The following is a 24887-nucleotide window of genomic DNA, read 5'->3' as shown; positions in this document are numbered from 1 at the left end:
CATCACTTCCGCGTAGACTTTCTACCTGTCTGTCACACTTCGACCACATAAACAGCACACAAGTGTTCTCACGTTATATTCTTACGGGCACGATACTATTACGAAGAATTCTTGTCTTACAGCATTTTTGTAAGCAAAGAAATTAATCAGAGAGACACTCAGCCGAGAGGCAAAAAATGGTTCAAATGGCTCTAAGCAATATGGGACTTAACATCCGAGGTCATTAGTCCCCTAGACTTAGATTTACTTAAACCTAACTCACCTAAGGACATCACACACATTCATGCCCGAGGCAGGATTCGAACGTGCGACCGTAGCATCAGCGCAGTTCCGGACTGAAGCGCCTAGAACCGTTCGGCCACTGCGGCCGGTCGAGAGGCAAATTCAGATATTAATTTACATATTAAAAATTAATGAAATTTGTGTTAATAAATATGTGAGGTGACCTTCTAGGTATCAGAGGATATGGCCACCTGTCTCTAGAACAAATCAAATGTCTCTGGTTCAATGGTTTATGAGTGCATAAGAACATGGAGAGCGTTTTCCTTTTTAGTGGTCCGTTACGTGACTCATATGTAGCGAACTTCTGAAATATTTCACAGACTTCTGAGAAATTTCTTCTTCCTTCTTCATTCGCTACTGCCTTTATCCCTCAGTGAGCGCTGGGTCGGCAGGGTTAAGTATGGAATGGGCATGGTTAATTTTAAGGGGTGGCCGGATGCCCTTCCTGCCGCCACCCCATACCCCGGGATGGAAGTAGTGTACCCCAGCTGTCTGCGTCTAGTGTAAATCGTGATATGGAGTGAATGTGTTTCAAATGTCTGCGAGTTGTGGAACTGAGGCGGGACGTGGTGACCAGCCCGGTATTCACCTAGTAGGATGTGGAAAACCGCCTAAAAACCAAATCCAGGCTGGCCGGCACACTGGCCGTCGTCGTTAATCCGCCGGGCGGATTCGACCCGGGGCCGGCGCGCCTACCCGAGCTTAGGAAGCAGCACGTTAGCGTTCTCGGCTACCCTGGCGGGTTCACAGATTTCTGAGTAACATAGTCTAGTTTTCCCCCTAATTAGGGCTTTGCCAGCTGGGGTTGCCGAGCGGTTCTAGGCGCTACAGTCTGGAACCGAGCGTCCGCTACGAACGCAGGTTCGAATCCTGCCTCGGGCATGGATGTGTGTGATGTCCTTAGATTAGTTAGGTTTAAGTAGTTCTAAGTTCTAGGGGACTTATGACCACATCAGTTAAGTCCCATAGTGCTCAGAGCCATTTTAACCATTTTGTTAAGTTCCTTAGTGCTCAGAGCCATTTGAACCAATTAGGACTTTCCGCAGGATGTTGTGTTTACACATCAACTGTGCTCCAAAACAAGGACTGAGACAGGCGTTCTGTGACGTGGCGAAGACAAGGCTGCGCCAGTAATTGGCCGTGTCGGGCGCCGCGTGTCGCGGTTCTGCACGGCTGGCAGTGAGAGGTGTCAGATGGAAGTGAACGTGCAGGGAGCGCCAGTAGCGCAGCTGCAGCCTCTTTCAAGAACGACTACTTGATCTGCATCACATACCAGCCACTTCATGACCTAACTGCGTTCGCAGGAAATGTTACACTCTCTCAAGTAATTCGGTATTAAGAAACGTAATGCTCTTTAACTCATACAGGAGCGTTATCACGTTGAACATGAGAAACTTCAAACGGTTCAAATGGCTCTAAGCACTACGGGACTTAACATCTGAGGTCATCAGTCCCTTGGACTTAGAACTACATAAACCTAACTAACCTAAGAACATCACACACATCTATGCCCGAGGCAAGATTCGAACCTGATACCGGAGCAGCAGCGCGGTTCCGGACTGAAGCGCCTAGAACCGTTCGGCCACAGAGTCCGGCCATGAGAAACCACCCCATCTGAAACTGTACTGCACAACATAGTTAGAGAGTCACTTCTTTGAAACCCCGTAATTGTCTCTCAATGCGACGCAGAAATTTGAAACGTGGCTCAAAGGTGTCTATAATCTACCTCCGTAACGGGGCAAAAGCGTGGCGTCCTAAGACGTCAACTTGGGGTTTAGGACACTTCTAACAACAAGGTGTTGGCACAAGCGAAAAAAATTCCAGAGCTCAGACGTTCATGTGAGGAGTAACATGGGTTACTGATATCATATTGGCACAAGATTTGGCCACTAAGAAATGCCCAACACCACCGTGGACGTATCACACAATGTGAAGGTAGAATGAGATTTTCACTCTGCAGCGAAGTCTGCGCTTTTATGAAACTATCTGGCAGATTAAAACTTTGTGCCGGACCGAAACTCGAACTCAGGACCTTTACCATTCGCGGGCAAGTGCTCTACCAACTGAGCTACCCAAGCACGACTCACGCCCCGTCCTCACAGCTTTACTTCTGCCAGTATCTCGTCTCCTACCTTCCAAACTTTACAGAAGCTCTCCTGCGAACCTTGCAGAACTAGCACTCCCGAAAGAGAGGATATTGCGGAGACATGATTTAGCCACAGCCTGGGGGATGTTTCCAGAATGAGATTTTCACTCTGCAGCGGAGTGTGCGCTAATATGAAACTTCCTGGAAGATTAAAACTGTGTGCCGGACCGAAACTAAAACTCAGGACCTGTGCCTTTCGCGGGCAAGTGCTCTACCATCTGAGCTACCCAAGCACGACTCACGCCCCGTCCTCACAGCTTTACTTCTGCTAGTACTTCGTCTCCTACCTTCCATACTTTACAGAAGCTCTCTTGCGGTTCGCAGGAAAAGCAAAGGTCTTGAGTTCGAGTTTCCGTCCGGCACACAGTTTTAATCTGCCAGGAAGTTTAATGTGAAGGTAGTCGAGTAATTTCTTACCCACACCTGACTCCTTCTTTTGAGGCCCTAGCGACGGAGGTCAGAACCGCGACGCCCAGCCTTGAAATCACGCGGCGTTCTTATGAGTGGCCGAGGAAAATATTTCAGTCACACCGCCGCTCAGAATCGCCACAATGCCTCAGGAACTGGCGCAAAGGGCGTCAACGATACCACCCCTTCCTCTGGAGCGTGCCTTACACGCATTTTGGGGTCGAAAATGACAGTTTGCGGCGCGATAAGCAATAGGACGACGTTCTTGACAATGTTACAGAAGTAAATTATAGGCACATTTGAGCCAAATTTCAAAGTGCTGCGTCGCAGTGGGTTAGAATTACGGTGGTTTCAAAGAAGTGACTCTTTAATTGTGTTGCGTAGTGTTTATGTGTATCACGTACATTCCATTTCCTGTGATCTACTTTATGTGAACAAGTCCATTTTGCGTCTACTTTAGGTATAATTTCGTAACTAATGCATCTGTACATATTAAAGTTTTCTGAAATTGCTTGCAGTACGGCGTCCCCAGGGTAAATGGTCGGCACAAGGAAAAACATTCTCGATTCTTGTAGTCTCTCCTCATTTGAAAAGCAACTTGGTTGTTAGCGAAGGGCCACTTACTCCCACTTCCAGAAATATTCTTCGAAACCACTACAACTGCCTCAAAGGGTACACCAGTTCTACGCCGGCCGGAGTGGCCGAGCGGTTATAGGCAATTCAGTCTGGAACCGCGCGACCACTACGGTCGCAGGTTCGAATTCTGCCTCGGGCATGGATGTGTGTGATGTCGTTAGGTTAGTTAGGTTTAAGTAGTTCTTAGTCTAGGGGACTGATGACCTCAGATGTTAAGTCCCATAGTGCTCAGATCCATTTGAAAAATGTTTTGAACCAGTTCTACAACCCACATGCGCAGCCGGCTGATTTCTCTATTTCATGAGCTTCAAATCGCTACACGAAATTATTTAATCCAGGCCTTCCTACCAACCACTATCAGTGGCCGAATGCAGGAATATCAGTTGTCCTTTTCGTGGTCCTTATAATAGCAGTAGCATTCTGCCAGCATTCTCAGAAGTTTCTTTGACCCATCCAGATAGCCACGCGCGTTGCCACACCGCTTCCGGTATTTATGGAGGCGTGCCATTCCTGGGTCGAATCCACCTGCAGATGAACGACGAGGCCTGGTGTGCTGGACAACCTAGATGTGTTTCTTAGAGTGTTTCCCCCATTCTACTCTGTGAATACCGGCCTGGTACCCGCATCCCACCTCAGTTACACGATTTTCAAACATTCAGAAAACGTTCACACACTTTAAAATAGCATAACCATACATTAGATACAGACAGTTGGAGTACAAAAATTCCGTCCTGGAGGGCGGGGGGCTACAGCGAGGGCAGCTGGCCACCCTCTACCACTAATTCTGACATATCCAATAATTAACAAGCACAACAAGTGAAGATAGGCTAGGAAAAAACGAGAAAGAAGATTATCAGTAGTAGCGCTGGGAAATATCAGCCGTCAGGGGAAGATCACAGGCCCTAAAGCCAGTCCCAGGGGCCTGAGCACTATCAGTTTACTAGAATTATGGGAAAACCACCCTATCGGCTGGATACAAGCCCTCATCCCCCAGATACTGGTAAATAGCCTTAGCTTCCTCAATAGCGGATGGGAATAGCAAACAGGTACGACTGGGAAAAGATATAATGGAATTGTATAGGTGTGGAGAATGTTAAAGGAATGCATTCTCTATGTTTGGCCTGTTAGTGGATGCAGTCACTTATTGGCTGTCCGTTGGACGTGTAGGTGAAGTTTGCGTATTAGTCAAGTGTTTGCGTATTAGTCTAGAGTTAGTCCATTATATTTTAGTGTGTTAGTTGACTGGATGGGACAGTCGTGGATGGTTAGGGAGAAATTGGAAATTTGTGGTAAGTTCAATGGGACCAAACTGCTGAGGTCATCGGTCCCTAAGCTTGTTGTTATGGTCTTCAGTCCAGAGACTGGTTTCATGCAGCTCTCCATATTGTTCTATCCTGTGCAAGCTTCTTCATCTCCCAGTACCTACTGCACCCTATGTCCATCTGAATCTGCTTAGTGTATTAATCTCTTGGTCACCCTCTACAATTTTTACCCTCCACGCTGCCCTCCAATACTAAATTGGTGATTCCTTGATGCCTCAGAACATGTCCTACTAACCGATCCCTTCTTCTAGTCAAGTTGTGCCACCAACTCCTCTTCTCTCTCGAATTTTATTCAATACCTCCTCATTAGTTCTGTGATCAACCCATCTAATCTTCAGCATTCTGCTGTAGCACCACCTTTCGAAAGCTTCTATTCTCTTCTTGTCCAAACTATTTATCGCCCATGTTTCCCTTCCATGCATGGCTACACTCCGTACAAATACTTTCAGAAATGATTTCCTGACACTTAAATCTATACTCGACGTTAACAAATTTCTCTTCTTCAGAAACGCTTTCCTTGCCATTGCCAGTCTACATTTTATATCCTCTCTACTTCGACCATCATTAGTTATTTTGTTCCCCAAATAGCAAAACTCATTTACTGCTTTAAGTTTCTCATTTCCTAATCTAATTCCCTCAGCATCACCCGAGTTAGCTCGACTACATTCCATTATCCTCGTTTTGCTGTTGTTGATGTTCATCTTATATCCTCCTTTCAAGACACTGTTCATTCCATTCAACTGCTCTTCCAGGTCCTTTGCTGTCTCTGACAGAACTACAATGTCATCGGCGAACCTCAAAGTTTTTTTTTCTTCTCCATGGATTTTAATTCTTACTCCAAATATTTCTTTTGTTTCCTTTACTGCTTGCTCAGTAAACAGATTGAATAACATCGGGGATAGGCTACAACGCTTAACCTTACACACTACTTAATCTAAGTTAAACTAACTTACGCTAAGGACAACAACCACACCCATGCCCGAGGGAGGACTCGAAACTCCGACGGGGGAGCCGCGTGGACCGTGACAAGGTGCCCAAAACCGCTCGGCTACCTCGCGCGGCGCTTAGGGAGAAGTAATGGAAGCAGCACCTGTGGTCTTTTGTCTTATAATTACTGAGATTACGAAAGACTTATCTTGAGGAGCTGCTGGTTACATCAGGAAGTAAACTGGTTGGAGGCAACGTTGTGATCCCTGTAGTATACGGTAGACGACTAGGAAACCCGTGTCGTTCACGTGCCGAAGTAGGTGAACGAGAAAAGGCGGAATAGTCTTGTCTGCAATGTAGAGCTATAAACGAGAGAAGAGGGAACAGTGCCTCGGGGCATACCCGCAGCTGGGTGGAAGATACAGGTACGCATCGCGTTAAAAATTTGAATTAGACACTATAGGCCTATATCGTTGACATAGATCTGTTGTCGAATTTTAGAACATGTTTTTTGCTCGCGTATCATGTCATTTCTGGAAACCCAGAATCTACTCTGCAGGAATCAACATGGATTCCGGAAACAGCGATCGTGTGAGACCCAACTCGCTTTATTTGTTCATGAGACCCACAATATATTAGATACAGGCACCCAGGTAGATGCCATTTTCCGTGACTTCCGGAAGGCGTTCGATACAGATCCGCACTGTCGCCTGATAAACAAAGTAAGAGCCTACGGAATATCAGACCAGCTGTGTGGCTGGATTGAAGACTTTTTAACAAACAGAACACAGCATGTTGTTCTCAATGGAGAGACGTCTACAGACGTTAAAGTAACCTCTGGCGTACCACAGGGGAGTATTATGGGACCATTTCTTTTCACAATATATATAAATGACCTAGTAGATAGTGTCGGAAGTTCCATGCGGCTTTTCACGGATGATGCCGTAGTATACAGAGAAGTTGCAGCATTAGAAAATTGCAGTGAAATGCAGGAAGATCTGCAGCGGATAGGCACTCGGTGCAGGGAGTGGCCACTGACCCTTAACATAGACAAATGTAATGTATTGCGAATACGTAGTTTTGTGTTGGCAGAAGAGCCAACACCGTGTTAGGAGTGGAGGCCGAAATGTACGCGTTTTAGCTCACGCAGGCTGGCGTGAGGAGGGAAGAACTATACTGACGTGAGGTCTGGAACATGACAAGGAATGAGAATTCAGAAAGCGGACGTAATTAGTTTGATACTTAACTTTAATCCATTAATGATGAACGTCGCTCATGACGGTACATGATTCACAATATTATCTGTTCAGAATACATCCTTGAAGTATTTACAGTACTTACAGTAACTGAATATGGCGCCTTGCTAGGTCGTAGCAAATGACGTAGCTAAAGGCTATGCTAAACTGTCGTCTCTGCAAATGAGAGCGTATGTAGACAGTGAAATTCGGCCGTACAACTGGGGCGAGTGCTAAGGAGTCTCACTAGACTAGACCTGCCGTGTGGCGGCGCTCGGTCTGCAATCACTGATAGTGGCGACACGCGGATCCAACATATACTAACGGACCGCGGCCGATTTAAAGGCTACCACCTAGCAAGTGTGGTGTCTGGCGGTGACACCACTCATAGAAGAAAGAAGGATCCTTTATTGTATGATTATATGATAGCGGAGCAAACACTGGTAGCAGTTACTTCTGTAAAATATCAGGGAGTATACAACGGAACGGTTTGAACTGGAATGATCATATAAAATTAATTGTTGGTAAGGCGGGTGCCAGGTTGACATTCATTGGGAGAGTCCTTAGAAAATGTAGTCCATCAACAAAGGAGGTGTCTTACAAAACACTCGTTCGGCCTATACTTGAGTATTACTCATCAGTGTGGGATCCGTACCAGGTCGGGTTGACAGAGGAGATAGAGAAGATCCAAAGAAGAGCGGCGCGTTTCGTCACAGGGTTATTTGGTAAGCGTGTTAGCGTTACGGAGATGTTTAACAAACTCAAGTTGCAGACTCTGCAAGAGAGGCGCTCTTTGCATCGCAGTGTAGCTTGCTGTCCAGGTTGTAATGGTACTTGAATTACGTAACCATTATGGTACCTCACCTGAACCTCTCGATACGAACAATATTCTACCGTGTTTTTGTAGAGTATTTAACATATTTCTGAGACAACATTCAGATTTGATTTCATTAATGTAGAGGTACTTTGATACATCGATATGTTTATATTGCAATGATATTATTCTTTCTTTTGTCACTATGATCTTTGACGTACTTGTAACTCTGATTTTTGGGTGCGTAAGCGTTTATTAGTTAATTGGAGAGTCGGACCTTGAGAAAGTAAAGTCTTGGACGTCATGTTGGAAAGATGCATATTGTAGTTAGCTTATAAAATGTAAGGAAGATGTTTTCAAGTATGTTTTGTATTGTTAAGTGATGTTTTGTGTGTTACGCGATATTGCAACAAAAGCAATAAAAAAGAAGTGTAACTTAAATTCGGAGTGCTGATTATTTTTTTTTTACATCACGATTGTGCTAACTTTCAGAGGTTTAATCTTCAACAATGGTTTGTGAAACACATCTATAAAAATTTTGAATATATCAGAATAAAACCTAGGCCTCTTTGCATCCGAGCTTGGAATCATCACCACCTAGATTTTCGACGATTGAGCAATGATTTTACAACAAGACCAGCGTGGGAAACACGAAAAGATGAGTGCCTAGTTTATTCATTGTTACATGTAATGACTTTATTAACTGTGCTCTAATGACACCTGCCACATAATATCACTGTTGTTGCCCGAAAATGCAGTATTTAGCAGCGTGAGCAACACCACAGTCATTATTAAATTTTGACCTTTGTTGAGGTAGGGTTGTTAGAAGGTTTCGAGAGGGTGCGTTTCTGGATGAGGTATCGAATATATTGCTTCCCCCTACTTATACCTCCCGAGGAGATCACGAATGTAAAATTAAAGAGATTCGATCGCGCACGGATGCTTTCCGGCAGTCGCTCTTCCCGCGAACCATACGCGACTGGAACAGAAAAGGGAGGTAATGACAGTGGCACGTAAAGTGCCCTTTGCCACACACCGTTGGGTGGCTTGCGGAGTATAAATGTAGATGTAGATGAAGTACGAGAAAGAGGTGGTGTAATGCGGCAGTGGTGGAGCTGACGAGGTGCTGTGTGGTTGCAGCGTGCCTCCTGGCAGCAGGCGTGCGCGGCCTCCAGGCGGGGTCCACGCAGGCCCTGTACGGAGCGTCCCCCGGCCAGTACGTGCTGCGCTCGCAGGAGCCGCAGCCGCAGCCGCAGCCGCAGCCGCAGGCGCAGCCCCAGCAGGCGCTGCAGCAGCTGCCTCCAGAGTACCTGGGGCTGCTCCAGCAGCTGGTGGCCCAGCCGCAGCAGCAGCCGCAGCAGGCGCCGCCAGCCGCCGCCGTCCAGCAGCAGCAGCAGCCCGGCCTCAGGCAGATCGTCATCACCAGGTACTCGCCTCTACGTTCTTTTCTTCTGGGTCGTCAGTCTTCTCACTAGTTTGTTACGGCCCACCACCAGTTCCTCTCCGGTGCCTACCTCTTCACCTCAGAGTAACCCTTGCACCCAACATCCTCCATTATTCACGATATGGGGGCTCGTGCACTGTTGATGGAGATCTATCCGTCAGATGAAGATGTTAAGCACGGCGGCCCTCTGGTTGCTATTCAAGATGAACTGTCTATTTGCGTGCACTCATTCCGACAGGAGCCTGAACTCATCCGAGGGGATATCCCAGCCAACAACGCTGTATGCTATTTACACTTTTACTAGGGGGTTCATTTCAATCACCACTTTCTGTTCAATTACACTACAGGCCATTAAAATTGCTACACCAAGAATAAATACATATGATAAACGGGTATTCATTGGACAAATATATTATACTAGAACTGACATGTGATTACATTTTCAAGCAATTTGGGTTCATAGATACTGAGAAATCAGTAGCCAGAACAACCACCTCTGGCCGTAATAACGGCCTCGATATGCCTGGGCATTGAGTCGAACAGAGCTTGGATGGCGTGTACAAGTACAGCTGTCTATGCAGCTTCAACACGATACCACAGTTCATCAAGAGTAGTGACTGGCGTATTGTGACGAGCCAGTTGCTCGGCCACCATTGACCAGACGTTTCCAATTGGTGAGACATCTGGAGAATGTGCTGGCCAGGGCAGCAGTCGAACATTTTCTGTATCCTGAAAGGCCCGTACAGGACCTGCAACATGCGGTCGTGCATTATCCTGCTGAAATGTAGGGTTTCGCAGGGATCGAATGAAGGGTAGAGCCACGGGTCGTAACACATATGAAATGTAACGTCCACTGTTCAACGTGCCGTCAATGCGAACAAGAGGTGACCGAGACTTGTAACCAATGGCACCCCACACCATCACGCCGGGTGATACGCCAGTATGGCGATGACAAATACACACTTCCAATGTGCGTTCACCGCGATATCACCAAACACGGATGCGACCATCATGATGCTGTAAACAGAACCTGTATTCATCCGAAAAAAATGACGTTTTGCCACTCGTGCACCCAGATTCGTCGTTGAGTACACCATCGCAGGCGCTCCTGTCTGTGATGCAGCGTCAAGGGTGACCGCAGCCATGGTTCAAGTGGTTCAAATGGCTCTGAGCACTATGGGACTTAACTTCTGAGGTCATCAGTCCCCTAGATCTTAGAACTACTTAAACCTAACTAACCTAAGGACATCACACACATCCATGCCCGAGGCGCAGCCGTGGTCCCCGACCTGACAGTCCATGCTGCTGCAAACGTCGTCGAACTGTTCGTGCAGATGGTTGTCGTCTTGCAAACGTCCCCATCTGTTGACTCAGGGATCGAGACGTGGCTGCACGATACGATACAGCGATGCGGATAAGATGCCTGTCATCTCGACTGCTTGTGATACGAGGCCGTTGGGATCCAGCACGGCGTTCCGTACTACCCTCCTGAACCCACTGATTCCATATTATGCTAACAGTCATTGGATCTCGACCAACGCGAGCAGCAATGTCGCGATACGATAAACCGCAATCGCGATACGCTACAATCCGACCTTTATCGAAGTCGGAAACGTGATGGTACGCATTTCCCCTCCTTACACGAGGCATCACCACAACGTTTCACCAGGCAACGCCGGTCAACTGCTGTTTGTGTATGAGAAATTGGTTGGAAACTTTCCTCATGTCAGCACGTTGAGGTGTCGGCACCGGCGACAACCTTGTGTGAATGCTCTGAAAAGCTAATCATTTGCATATCACAGCATCGTCTTCCTGTCGGTTAAATTTCGTGTCTGTAGCACGTCATCTTCGTGGTGTAGCAATTTTAATGGCCAGTAGTGTATTTTGATAGATGTACTTGAGTACTTGCTGCAAGGGAGCCAAACCAGTAGCTTTGCAGCGTATATACAGGGTGTACATAAAGTCCAGGAACACTTTCAATTATTTATTGCACAAGAACCAAACATTGTACAGATATCATACATATGTCATTTTGAAGAGAGACCCAGAAAGTTTTTTTTTCCTTGTGTACCGCCACACCGTAGTTTGGTAATTTGCCGCTAGTGAGCACTAGTCGCAAACACGGCGAGTGCAGGTGCCGTGCTAAAGAAGGGGATAGTTATTTCATAGCTCCCCGATCACCAGATCTCACTCCGTGTGCCTTTCGCTTTGGGGGCACATTAACAATCTTGTGTATGTACCGCCTCTACCACGTGATGTAGCAGAGCTCCGGGAGAGAAGAAGGGAAGCGACTGCCACAGTCAACGATGCTACGCTGGGACTGGTATGGCAAGAATTAGATTACCGTATTTACGTTTGCCGGGTCACTCATGGTTCGCATATCGAATGTTTGTAAAAAAGAAAAACTTTCTGCGTTTCTCTTCGAAATGGAATAGGTATGACATATGTACAATGTTTAGTTCTCGAGCAATAAATAATTGAAAGTGTTCCCGGACTTTATGTACACTCCGTATCTTAGTTGCTACCGAAAGCCACATGGCCTTCTAGTAGTCAGAAAGTGCTTTATTGTCCTGGTTAAATCACAGACTTCTCTGACATATTTGAGATGGCGGTGTTTGTGTTTCCCTTAACTTTTATCCTCTCATCTCATTTTGCTCCCATTATCACACAAACAGTGGCCTGCTGATGGTAACTGAAGTTCGCTCTAATTTTATCAAACAGTTGCGCCCTCTGAAGACTTTTTACCATTGTTCCTTCTCCAGGCAGAGAAGTATACGTACACGATTGATCCCAGGCGTCTACTGGTTGATAAGGAATATTTGAATTAGAAGAAATAATGCTAGTTACGTAATTTAAAGCAACAAAAGAGGAACATTTAGTGTAATAATATCCGTGGTAGTCACAATTCCGCCCATGAAATGTTAAACACATCAAAAAGAGTGAGAAGGATGCAATAAGAATACGACTATTGGGTGAAGCACTACAGAGAACTACGGTGCGAGCAGAGACAATAGGAAGACCTATCGCAAAACAGACCCTGATCGTAATGAACCTCACCACATTAACAATAGAAAGCGTCAGAAGACCTTGACTGAAGTTAAACAGGAAAATAAAATTCAAATGGTTCAAGTGGCTCTGTGCACTACGGGACTTAACATCTGAGGTCAGCAGTCCCCTAGAACTTAGAACTACTTAAACATAACCAACCTAAGGACACCACACACATCCATGCCCGAGACGGGATTCGAACCTGCGACCCTAGCAGTCACGTGGTTCTGAACTGAAGGGCCCAGAACCGCTCGGCCACTAAGGCCGGAAACAGGAAAATAAAGGCAGAATTGGTAAAACATGAATGCAGAACACTACAGAGGAGATCGTTACACTTTATCAATTTCTGTTTGTGCACAAGTATACTACCCAAAACATCGAAAACAGCAGAGTCAATACATTTAATTAAGAAAGATGGTAAGAATTACAGCGTCATATCTTCTCAAATCATTATATAAGTTACATGCAACAATAAGAAGCAGCAGGTTTTAAATAACGGCAAAAATTCTCGTTTATGAAGAATATAATGAATTTAGAAAGGCTAAATCGACTGTAATCAATTAATGTATTCCACATTAAGAAATAGAGAAAAGATGAAAATACAACTTGCAGTATACAAATAGCTTTTATAGTCTTTCCAAAAGCATTTGGTAATATAAACAGAAATTATTTTCGACACTAACATAAACAATGCCATGATATGTCTACAATAGCCATCGAAGAATGTAATAACAGTAGATAAATCAAAGATTGATGTAAATTTAATAAATAAAAGCGTAAGATCGGAGTATTTATTATCATTTATTTCAATAGCTATATAAATAATATATAGAATTAAAAGCAATATATGCAAGAGTATCAAAACATCAAACTAAAGTATTTGAAATTGTATATTACTGTAGACAGATATTTTAATACAGCAAAAAAAGTAGACTTACAACATGCACTTCACCATTTGGGTTATTTATGTACAGAAAACCAGGCTGAGATCTCTAAAGCTAAGGCTACAATGACGGCTTTCTGTTGTAAAGCTCCAGGCCGAAGCAAAATCGTGGTGGCAAATATAATCTTGGAAGAAGTATGTATTCGGGCTATCAGACTGGACAAAGAGTAATAAATATAGTTGTAACACTGTTTATTTTTGGAAGCATGTGGGATGACATCCACAAGACAATAAAACTTCCATAAAAATGGTCTTCCAGTACTTCGTTATAGGAGCGATGCGAAGAAGGTACGACTGAATGAGAGATGGACAAGTGCAAAAAGAGCGATAAGTAGAACAAGCTAAATGAAAAATAAATAAATGGCTCAATTCCTGGAGCTAATACATGACTTTAGTAGTTAACATTAGTTTATAATTCGCAGATGGAACAGATTTAGGAAGATAAGCAGAAAACAAAACAGGCTTAACGCTTAATCAGTGGAGAAGAAGGAGAAGATGAAAAAGAAGATCAATATATGAATGTGAATATTGAGGAATACCACATGCCCATTGTTTTAGAAAATTGAGTATCTATGATTTTTTACTTTAAACATATAAGTCCATCGTGATATAGAGAAACTCCATATGTTCTGACATTTTCTATGTCATTATGCAGCCTTTGTATCAGCTAAAGCGAAGAGGAACCCCCACATGTACAAAAGATACGGACTTCCTCAAAATTTTATGTTGTCAGCACTGTTTTAAACAGAGAGAATTATCGATGTGTGCCTATATATGACAAGAAAATGCGTGACCTAAGGCGATTTCTACCATTTCTACCAAAAGAAGAAATCATCCAGAAATTTTATGCTGACATATACAACTGGCCAACATGTGTCAAAGAACCGTGAGTGGAGTATAATTCCAATGACAATGGAAAATAGGCATAATTTGGTTGATTTTTGTCCATATTAGCAATAAAGTACGAGTTGAGTAATGATTTATGCTTATTTACTGCAAAATATTATCGACTGAAAAATTTTATTCAACGTCGAGAAAACGTATCACAATTGTCTGCAGTGCATTGGCATTCTTTTCTCTACATCCGTTTAACGAAAAATAAGAAGAATGAGGTAATTTTAAGAAGTTCAGTGTTTTTTATATGTCCTGAAATGTTTTTTTTTGAACATGTGGGGTTTCTCGTATTCCAGTTCATATGAAGAAGAAGACGAGGAGAAGGAAGAGCGAGATATAGTAATGTAGCAAGGCTGTCCTGCGGTGATTCTATGCAATGCCCTCCGGAACCTTCAGTCGACAGACTCAATCGATATGTAACGCTGTTCTGGCTACCTTGGACATGCCATTTTATGTCAATATTTCATTGATTTGTTGTGTATCAAATTGATCATGGAAAGCAGATTAACACCATTAATTTCTTTTCATTTTCGTGTAAGATATAAAACCCTCCTCTGAGTGAACGTGAGTGTGGCCTGTTAAAAATTATTGTGTATATTTTTTAAATACGACGTACAGCGCTTATATGCAGTAAAGCGTTTTTTATGTTAGCCTCTCAATTAAGAGATTTTATTGAATTGTTAATAGATTTCGTTGCTGATTGCTTACCGACGGGACGAATAAATTTAAAAAAGAGATGGATATGTAACACGTTACGGTATTACAGAATGGCATATACTAAAGACGGTCAAATTATTTGTGTGACCTTGATAAAGAGGGAAGCCGGGTAAAAGCGCAGTTTGCAGCCTTTGCACTGTGATTAAGGTACTGGACTCCAATTATCAGTCGTGGGATCCAAACTGCCGGCCGAACATCCACATTTTAACTTCGATAGTTTCCTTAATCACTGTAAGTGTATGCCGAATGGTTGCTTTGGAAACGCCTCGGCCTATTTTCTTCCCCGTATTTGTCCAGTATTGAGCTGCTCTAATAACTAAACGTTGACAAGACGTGATCCTTTCTTCCTGTTGTAGATTTCTGCTATGAGGTGCTATCTTCCTTCGTTATGTCAAATGCAATATCTAATAGAGATGAGCTCGCTTTCTACTTACCCTAAGTGAGAAAAATACATTGTTCTCCCTTTATTGCCAAACTTTTTACCAGCGTTTCATCGTCCTAGACCTTAAACAATGTACGTCGAAGACCGAAAATAGAATCGGTGGGGCAATCAGTTGGCTGCCCAGATCAGGCGACATAAATCTGTCCCGCACCGACATCGACGAAGAGACGCTTTCAGAACGGGACAGCAAAACCTCACAACTCATAAAAAAGTGACGGCCAGCAACTTCTTCAGTCTCGGCGGCAGCACGTTCTCAACAAGCGCAACGTCCAGCTTCGAAAGCGTTTGGGGACGCACGAAAACAAGTTAGGTGGCTTCGAGAGATCAATCTGTGGCGTGTTGCAACGGCAAGTCCACTCACCTGGTGCAACTCTGGTGTCGCAATGCTGTTCTACTTCCCCGGCACGCAGTCGTTTGCTGGCGTGGTCACAGTCCCCGCGACTGTAGATTGCTATCTCGGAAGCGTTACGATCGTATTGTTCTCCTTCTGTAACTTCAAACTGCAAACTATGATTAACTCCTCTAAAAACATTAGTAGAATGCTTTAATGATATGTGTTTATGTTCAGTGTAGAGACGTACGAAGGAACAAAAAGAATTAACACAGAGATAATAAATCAGTTTCGTACTAAGACAAAGACGAACGTAACTGGTTTTCCTGGTAAGGTCGAGTTCATTGAGGTTGCCTGAAAGTTCCCTGAATCACTTGTACGCATAATACACCACTACATACTTTGCAAGCCATTGATATCTTTGTTGTGAAGCGAATAAATAGTTTTACACTGCAGTCGGGATTTCTCATAGCTCCAGTCGACACTTGGCCTTGGATTTTGGTCTAAATATATCAACGAAACACCACCTTTAGAGGACGAAATGCTGCCGGAACTTTGGAAATTATCTACACGTTCGCTATGGTAGCAGAAAAAACGCATTGCAGTCGTCAACAGCAAGATTATCTAGAAGTTGTATTTAGTGTTAGATGGTGAATTCGAAAGTTCATATATGTAAAAATCCTTTGATAAAAAGGAGATATAAAAGAACAGAACATGAAACGGGTGATGCTAACGACAGGTCATGGTTGCTAATGATAAAAAAATGAAAAGCTTGTAGAAGTTGTGAAGAGATAAGTCCTAAGAAAAATGGAATGAAAACTGAAATCTATTATAAAATTACGCCCACGAACAGATTTCATAAATTGGTCCATTTGATTTAGTATCCAAAAGACAACTCTAATTTGTTAGTTAGTATGGGGCAGATGGACGTCAATAGTTCTCGCGGCATCGGACATTAAACGATTTGAACATCACATTAACGCATAAAACGTGGAGACAATTATTGCTTGTACTCCTCGATAAACTCTGCAATGAATATAATTTGTTGCTTTTTAGGGTCGTTATTACGGTCATATGCAAGCAACTGCAGAATATTTCATGATTATTCAGTGAAAATCTGTTTCTTAAATTTTATAAGTAATTTTTCGTGACAGAATGGGTACACTTATTCAGTGATTCTCTAGTTCAGATTGTGTATACCCCACGTACAAAGAAATACACACAAGCTGGAGCAACTAAGAGAGCAGTAAATCCGAGACAGGCACACGGAATTTTCCAGAATTGGTGATATAAGCCTTTCCCAGCATATATTGATTTCTATAACACAAAATCAATATTTCGTTATGGTTCCGTTTCATATAATTCATTGTTATTCCCTTGTTACCTGTCAGGTTATTACGGTTCGTAGTACGCGCTGCCGGGCCCACGTTTAATAGTTGATTTGCAGCTCTGCGCATGTTTATCGTAACAGAGTGGGTACTTGCAATACCTTGTTGCGCTAATGCTTGGTAATAAGCACGGAACTACGTCGTGTGTAAGGAATTTGGTTATTTGTCCACGCAATGTTTTCGTCTGTTCCCGCGTAGAGGGTAACCTGATGTCTTGGCAGTTAGGCCTACTCGGGTACAGGAACAGGTATCTGTGTTTTACTCTCATGAGTAGGGTTTTGCTCTACCAAAACTACAGTCCGGCAGTTTCGGTACGATATATAAATGTTGAAGCAAATGGTAGGATCACCGTAGTATTCGTAGCATTGGTAGGGAAATAAAAAAAATGAATATGTGAGAAACTTGGAGCCGACGAATTATCTTCGTTTTTTGTTTGTTTATTTATTTTGCACATAATTAGAACCGCTTATCGTTCAATGTTAGTCCACTGAGTAGTTTATATCCTTCAAAATTATAAGTAGCATTTTGTGGGTAATAAAAATTAGTTGATCGCATAACATATGCGTTTCTATGTAACGGAAGCAACTCCTTTTGCTGAAAGCACAGTTAAATGCACAGACATAAAAGAATCTATATAATCAATGCTGTTTTTTGTTCTAATTAGAACATGCTTTCTCATGACCAAATGCAAGAGTTTCCTGTTATTACTGATTAATGCGACAGCAGTTTATGAATAAGAGAAACATATTTTATATAATCTTGGCGAAGTAGTGAAACGATGTTTGATAAGTTTTTGTTTTGCTGTTTTTTGTGTCTTACGTTCTTTCTTGAGGTAATTGCGGTTTCTAGCGCTATGTAATAATTCTGCATTTTTTTTCACGTTTACTACAACACCCCTCTGTTCCACGTTACAAATCAACAATTTTCGAATAAAATCAGAATTAAACACCGATAATTTCAGTTTTGGTATAAATACTGTTTATTTTTAGGGAACAAACAGAAGAATGACTGCGTAGAACAAAAATGTTCCGTAAATTACGCCGCCCTTTATATAACCTCAGTCAGTTTGTAAATGGTTCATCGCTATCGACATCTAGGGGAACCTAGCAAGACACTGATCGCTTACGCAAACAAGGCAATCAAAATCAGGTGAGCAAGGAACCTAACTCACAGGTTATGCGGTTGCGATTTCAATGAAACAAAACTACTATGAGAACCACTGTAGTGCTACGCGGACTTACTATGGTCTACAGCAGCTTACGGTAATTTCACATCTGTACTGATGAGCCAGAGCATTATGGCCACTCCCCACAGCGAGATATAATGCCGCCTGGTAGCGTTACGGGCACGTGATGAGGTAAGGAAAGTACATAAGCGGAGCTGAGACGAATGGGAAATCATTCAAGCGAAGATACTGGCCGCAAAAGGAGAAATCCACTGTCACAGAAGAATTCCACAGAAGATACATTGCTATGGCCCGACTCCTCCGAAGCAGTGCCTTAGAAACGGCGAAGATAATCAGGTGCAAGGTTTCAAGAGTTTCTATGTGACCTGTGGTACTACACTACTGGCCATTAAAATTGCTACACCACGAAGATGAGCTACTGACGCGAAATTTAACCGACAGGAAGAAGATGCTGTGATATGCAAATGATTTGCTTTTCAGAGCATTCACGCAAGGTTGGTGACGGTGGCGACACCTACAACGTGCTGCCATGAGGAAAGTTTCCAACCAATTCCTCATACACAAACAGCAGTTGACCGGCGTAGCCTGGTGAAACGTTGTTGTGATGCCTCGTGTAAGGACGAGAAATGCGTACCATCACGTTTCCGACTTTGATAAAGGTCGGATTGTAGCGTATCGCGATTGCGGTTTATCGGATCGCGACATTGCTGCTCGCGTTGGTCGAGATCCAATGACTGTTAGCAGAATATGGAAACGGTGGCTTCAGGAGGGTAATACGGAACGCCGCGCTGGATCCCAACGGCCTCGTATCACTAGCAGTCGAGATGACAGGCATCTTATCCGCATAGCTGTAACAGATCGTGCAGCTACGTCTCGACCCCTGAGTCAACAGATGAGGACGTTTGCAAGACAACAACCATCTGCACGAACAGTTCGACGACGTTTGCAGCAGCATGGAGTATCAGCTCGGAGACCATGGCTGCGGTTACCCTTGACGCTGCATCACAGGGAGGAGCGCGTGCGATGGTGTACTCAACGACGAACCTGGCTGCACGAATGGCAAAACGTCATTTTTTCGGATGAATCCAGGTTCTGTTTACAGCATCACGATGGTCGCATCCACGTTTGGCGACATCGCGGTGAACTCTCATTGGAAGCGTGTATTCGTCATCGCCATACTGGCTTATCACCCGGCGTGGTGGTATGGGGTGCCATTGGTTACACGTCTCGGTGACTTCTTGTTCGCATTGACGGCTTTTTGAACAGTGGACGTTACATTTCAGATGTGTTACAATCCGTGGCTCTACCCTTCATTCGATCCCTGTGAAACCCTACATTTCAGCAGGATAATGCACGACCGCATGTTGAAGGTCCTGTACGGGCCTTTCTGGATACAGAAAATGTTCGACTGCTGCCCTGGCCAGCACATTCTCCAGATGTCTCACCAATTGAAAACGTCTGGTCAATGGTGGCCGAGCAACTGGCTCGTCACAGTACGCCAGTCACTACTCTTGATGAACTGTGGTATCGTATTGAAGCTGCATGGGCAGCTGTACCTGCACACGCCATCCAAGCTCTGTTTGATTCAATGCTTAGGAGTATTAAGGCTGTTATTACGGCCATAGGTGGTTGTTCTGGGTACTGATTTGTCAGGAGCTGTGCACCCAAATTGCGTGAAAATGTAATCACATATCAGTTCTAGTATAATATATTTGTCCAATAAACACCCGTTTATCATCTGCATTTCTTCTTGTGTAGCAATTTTAATGGCGAGTAGTGTAGTAGAAGACACCATGACAGCTATGGAGCACGTGAACGTTATTCCGAATCACCTGCATCCCTTTATTTTTGATGTCTTCCTCGACAGCGAGACATCTATCAGTAGGATAACTGTTCCTTCTCACAAGGCCAGAATCGTGCTGAAGTGACTTGATAAGCATGACAGTGGATTCATTTTGATGGCTTTGTCTCCAAATTCACCTGATCCGAACCCAATGGAACACCTCTCGGTCGCTAACAGGTGTCAGCTTAGCGCTCTCAAACCACCGACCCTCAATTAACTGGAACTGCGTGACCTGTGCTTAGATACCTCGTGGCACACAGTCCGGAAACCTTCCATTGACTTGTCTAATCCATGCCAGGCGGAATCGCTACTGGTTTCCGTTCCAAAGCGTGGAACAAAACGTTATTAAGCAGGTGGTCATAAGGATTTGAATCATCACTGTATGTTCCATTTGGAAATAGCGGTAAGCAGATTAACGTCTTACTGTGTTGCGCCATGATATCTACAGTCAGATGGATCGATAATAAAACTCGATATACCTCGAAATTTTCTTCTTTTATTCATGGCTCTATGTATTCTCTACCATTAGCAAATGTACCATCACATGTACCAAGAGTGAACAAAAATATGTACACACCGAACAGACAACACATTTTCATGCCTATTTCGGTGTAGGGAAACCGCTGAAATACAAAACAGCTTCCAGTTGCCTAGGAATGAATGAATGCAAGCCCTGTATGGTTTTCAAGGGAATCTTATACCATTCTTCGTGTAAAATAGTAGCAAGTTCACGTAAAGTTAATGGAGGTGGATAGTGATCACGGACCCTTCTCTCCAAAGTAGGCGACAAAGACTCAATAATGTTGAGTTCTGATGACTGTGATGGGCAGGACAGATGTGACAATTCATCCTCGCTCTCACACGGGCCCTGTCGTCTTGGAACACGGCATCACCATTGGGGAATGACCTGAGCACCTAAAATTGTCACATAACACCAACGCGAATTCTTTACAGACGAATGGAAAAACTGGTAGAAGCCGACCTCGGGGAGGATCAGTTTGGATTTCGTAGAAATATTGGAACACGTGAGGCAATACTGACCCTACGACTTATCTTAGAAGATAGATTAAGAAAAGGCAAACCTACGTTTCTAGCATTTGTAGACTTAGAGAAAGCTTTTGACAATGTTGACTGGAATACTCTCTTTCAAATTCTGAATGTGGCAGTGGTAAAATACAGGGAGCGAAAGGGTATTTACAATTTCTACAGAAAGCAGGTGTCAGTTATAAGAGTCGAGGGGCATGAAAGGGAAGCAGTGGTTGGGAAGAGAGTGAGACATGGTTGTAACCTGTACCCGATGTTATTCAATCTGTATACTGAACAAGCAGTAAAGGAAACAAAAGAAAAATTCAGGGTAGGAATTAAAATCCATGGAGAAGAAATAAAAACTTTGAGGTTCGCCGATGACATTGCAATTCTGTCAGAGACAGCAGAGGGCCTGGAAAAGCAGCTGAACGGAGTGGACAGTGTCTTGACAGGAGGATTTAAGATGAACATCAAGAAAAGCAAAACGCGGATAATGGAATGTAGTCGAATAATATAGGGTGATGCTGAGGGAATTAGATTAGGGAATGAGACACTTAAAGTAGTAAAGTAGTTTTGATATTTGGGGAGCAAAATAACTGATGATGGTCGAAGTAGAGAGGGCACAAAATGTAGACTGGCAATGGCAAGGAAAGCGTTTCTGAAGAAGAGAAATTTGTTAACATCGAGTATAGATTTAAGTGTCAGGAAGTCATTTCTGAAAATATTTGCATGGGGTGTAGCCATGTATGGAAGTGAAACATGGACGATAAATAGTTTGGACAAGAAGAGAATAGATGCTTTCGAATTGTGGTGCTACAGAAGAATGCTGAAGATTAGATGGGTAGATCACGTAACTAATGAGGAGGTATTGAATAAAACTGGGGAGAAGAGAAAAATGTGGCACAACTTGACTAGAAGAAGGGATCGGTTGGTAGGACATGTTCTCAGGCATCAAGGGATCACCAATTTAGTATTGGAGGGCAGCGTGGAGGGTAAAAATTGTAGAGGAAGAACAAGAGATGAATACTCTAAGCAGATTCAGAAGGATGTAGGTTGCAGTAGGTACTGGGAGATGAAGAAGGTTGCACAGGATAGAGTAACATGGAGAGCTACATCAAACCAGTCTCATGACTGAAGACCACAACAACAACACAATACTTCTCAATAATGTGACCATGCAGACTAACCATGCGGCCCATGCCCAGACCATCAACGAGACGTATACTCGGCCAGAAGTTGGAAACAATATGAAACAAGACTCATCCGACCAAACGATTTTCTTCCATTGCTCCATAGGCAGGTTTTTATGGCTCTGGCACTACGTTTACCTGTTACGAGCGTTTGCATCACTGATTATTAGTTCTGAAATTGCAGCTCGCCCTACAGTCCTCCGTTTGTGGAGCTCCCTTCACGCCGTTACGGATCGGACTGGCTTCGTGAGTGCAGCATTCAGTTCTACAGTCACGTCTGCATTATGATCCTCTTAATTTTCGTCCAATCTTACTCAATGACCGTCTGTCACAGACACTCAGCATACGCTTTTGTCTGATTTGTGGCTTAGCGAATGACGTTTTCACGCTTTCTCTGTGTGGGTTATAAAGCTTCGATACGGTGCCTCTTGAAACTTGGAACACTTCGACTACCTTGGTTAAGCAAGCAGACACCATACAAGCATTGACAAGTTGTCCACGTTCTAGTTCACTTAGGTTCGATATAATGCACTCACACCTACACAGAACTCTGTTCTGACCACGAATGAAACTTGCAACTTACTGGCAACATTGCACAGGTGCCTTTCGTTATCAAATGTCAAGCGCAACTTGCAGGCTTGGCTAGCAACTGCGTCTATGTTCAAGCACGCATTTCTCGAGGTGTTTCTATATTTTCGTGCAACTCCTGTACATGATAGTAGAACATTACCATATGGTAGAAACTGGCCTACAGTAGCGAACAAAACATTTTATTCAAATAAATTCAAGTATCAGACAACCACAGCGGAACCATACTTCACTGAACTTAATGTAGAGCATTTATGATTGTGCTGCAATAACCATTTACGTTAAGAACTTAAATTTGCATTCTGCCTCTGAATCAGTACTCAGTCCAGTCCCAGATTCTGACAGATATCGTACAGAAACTTGTTTTCTTTCGAAGCTCGCTGTGTGGTGCTGAATCAAGTGCTGTAATGTATGGCAATGAAGTTACGTGATGTTCGGTGTTTGTGGGGACCTCTGGGAGATTCCATTGTGACTCATGTTAAATTTTGAAATCAGTGTTTTGTTGTGTTGACCTTTTATCAATCTATAAAACTTTATTTTCTTTTGTAAATCATCATTATATATTATGTTGTTCGGGCAAAGATCTGGAATTAATATTTGAGCAGTTACGAGCATTAAAATGAAAGGACAAGAATGTATTTTATATTGTGATTAATGTTATAAATTTGGACATCCTATTGCTAATGTACATTTTAGATCAAAAGTTTCCTGAAACTATGAGGAGTGTGGATCTAGTTTTTATCACACAATATTCATATAACGTTGGCATTCAAATAACAGTTACCGTTTCTAAAAATATACATACCATGTAAAATATTGTAATATATTGAAAACAGCACGTGACTCAATGTTACATGACTCATGTTACTTACTACTTATTGTGAGAAAAACTTTCCCTGCTAGCAGAGAATTGAAAATATGACGTTACTTACAAATAAGATAAACTTAACATTAACATTTCAGCTTTTAAACACAATAAAAAATTATAAGAACATGACATCTGGGAAAATAAACTGTAAGCTCAGTGAGAATTTAGAGTACTGAAAATATCGCCATACATGACGTCAGGTGAAATAATTTTCTTTATAATTTTGTCCTGTGTGAATAGAATTTCATCACATTTTGAAGGCTATTTCAAATATTGACCAGCATGTTCCATTGCACTGATCAGGTAAGAATTTCCAAAAATTGCGTGTGCTTCTCTGCATAGAATTTGCCATCATATTCTACTTTGTATCAGTCTCCGATTTTCACCCTTTCTATAGCTCCTTCAGTATGATGATCTGCAGCAGGGAAATTATTGGAGACAACAGATACGCTTGTAGTACTCCTTTCTTGTAGTGAAAGCAGTGAATGATTTTTATGTTTGGTACTGATGATGCTGATGAAAATATTTGAGCCAGATTAAGTTTCGCATTCATTCCTTAAATTTCACCAGTGGTCATATGAAAAAATTGCATAGTTGTTGTACCTGCAGCTGCCTGATCAAAAGTTAATGCATCACCTACTATGAATTTTAACCTTTTTACTGCATTCCACACTTGCCTTTTCACAAGTGCACCAATTCCATCAATGGCTCCTTTCCTCATTGAGGAACGATTGAAGTTGAGATACAGGTGCAGTAATATATTTGTTTTTAAATTTTGAGGCAGGTCGATCTGACCAGATTGAAATTATTTCCAAATTTTCAGGTATGGTTGACAATACCCTGCTAATGTATGCAGTCACAGTATCCTTGCAATGGGTTAAGCTGCCTGAAACAACAATTGTGTGATGAGAACCTGAATGCCACAGTGACACAGTGAAAATAATAACTTGTGCTTGTGCTCAATATCCACTTTGAAACTCATCTTGATAAACAGAAATGTAATTTTCAGCAAAATCAATATGCAGCAGTGCAAACTCCTTAGAATCGTGGCTCAGACCCATTTCCTTTTGCTGATAATAAGATGCAGACTGAGCTCTCTATGTATAGCAATGAGGAAGAACCTGAGGAAGTATGGAAATTTAGTATTTCACTATATCAGCCGTAGAGCCTTCTTCTTTGACTTTAATAATTTTAGAGTTGTTTTCTTCC

The 24887-nt window shown here is 43.0% G+C and overlaps 1 protein-coding gene across 1 annotated transcript in view; it reads left to right on the top strand.

Moving 5' to 3' along the window:
- The window catches only part of LOC126471119 (uncharacterized), a 115190-nt gene that overhangs the window by 65552 nt on the left and 24751 nt on the right, over positions 1 to 24887 (top strand). The window contains exon 2 of the mRNA XM_050099201.1: positions 8911 to 9196. Coding sequence (XP_049955158.1) covers positions 8911 to 9196 — 286 coding nt within the window. The remainder of the gene's footprint in view (positions 1 to 8910; positions 9197 to 24887) is intronic.

Source organism: Schistocerca serialis, chromosome 3 (assembly GCF_023864345.2).
Source record: "Schistocerca serialis cubense isolate TAMUIC-IGC-003099 chromosome 3, iqSchSeri2.2, whole genome shotgun sequence".
NCBI lineage: Eukaryota > Metazoa > Arthropoda > Insecta > Orthoptera > Acrididae > Schistocerca > Schistocerca serialis.
Note: the sequence above shows the minus strand (reverse complement) of the source record. Positions and strands in the feature narration are given on the sequence as shown.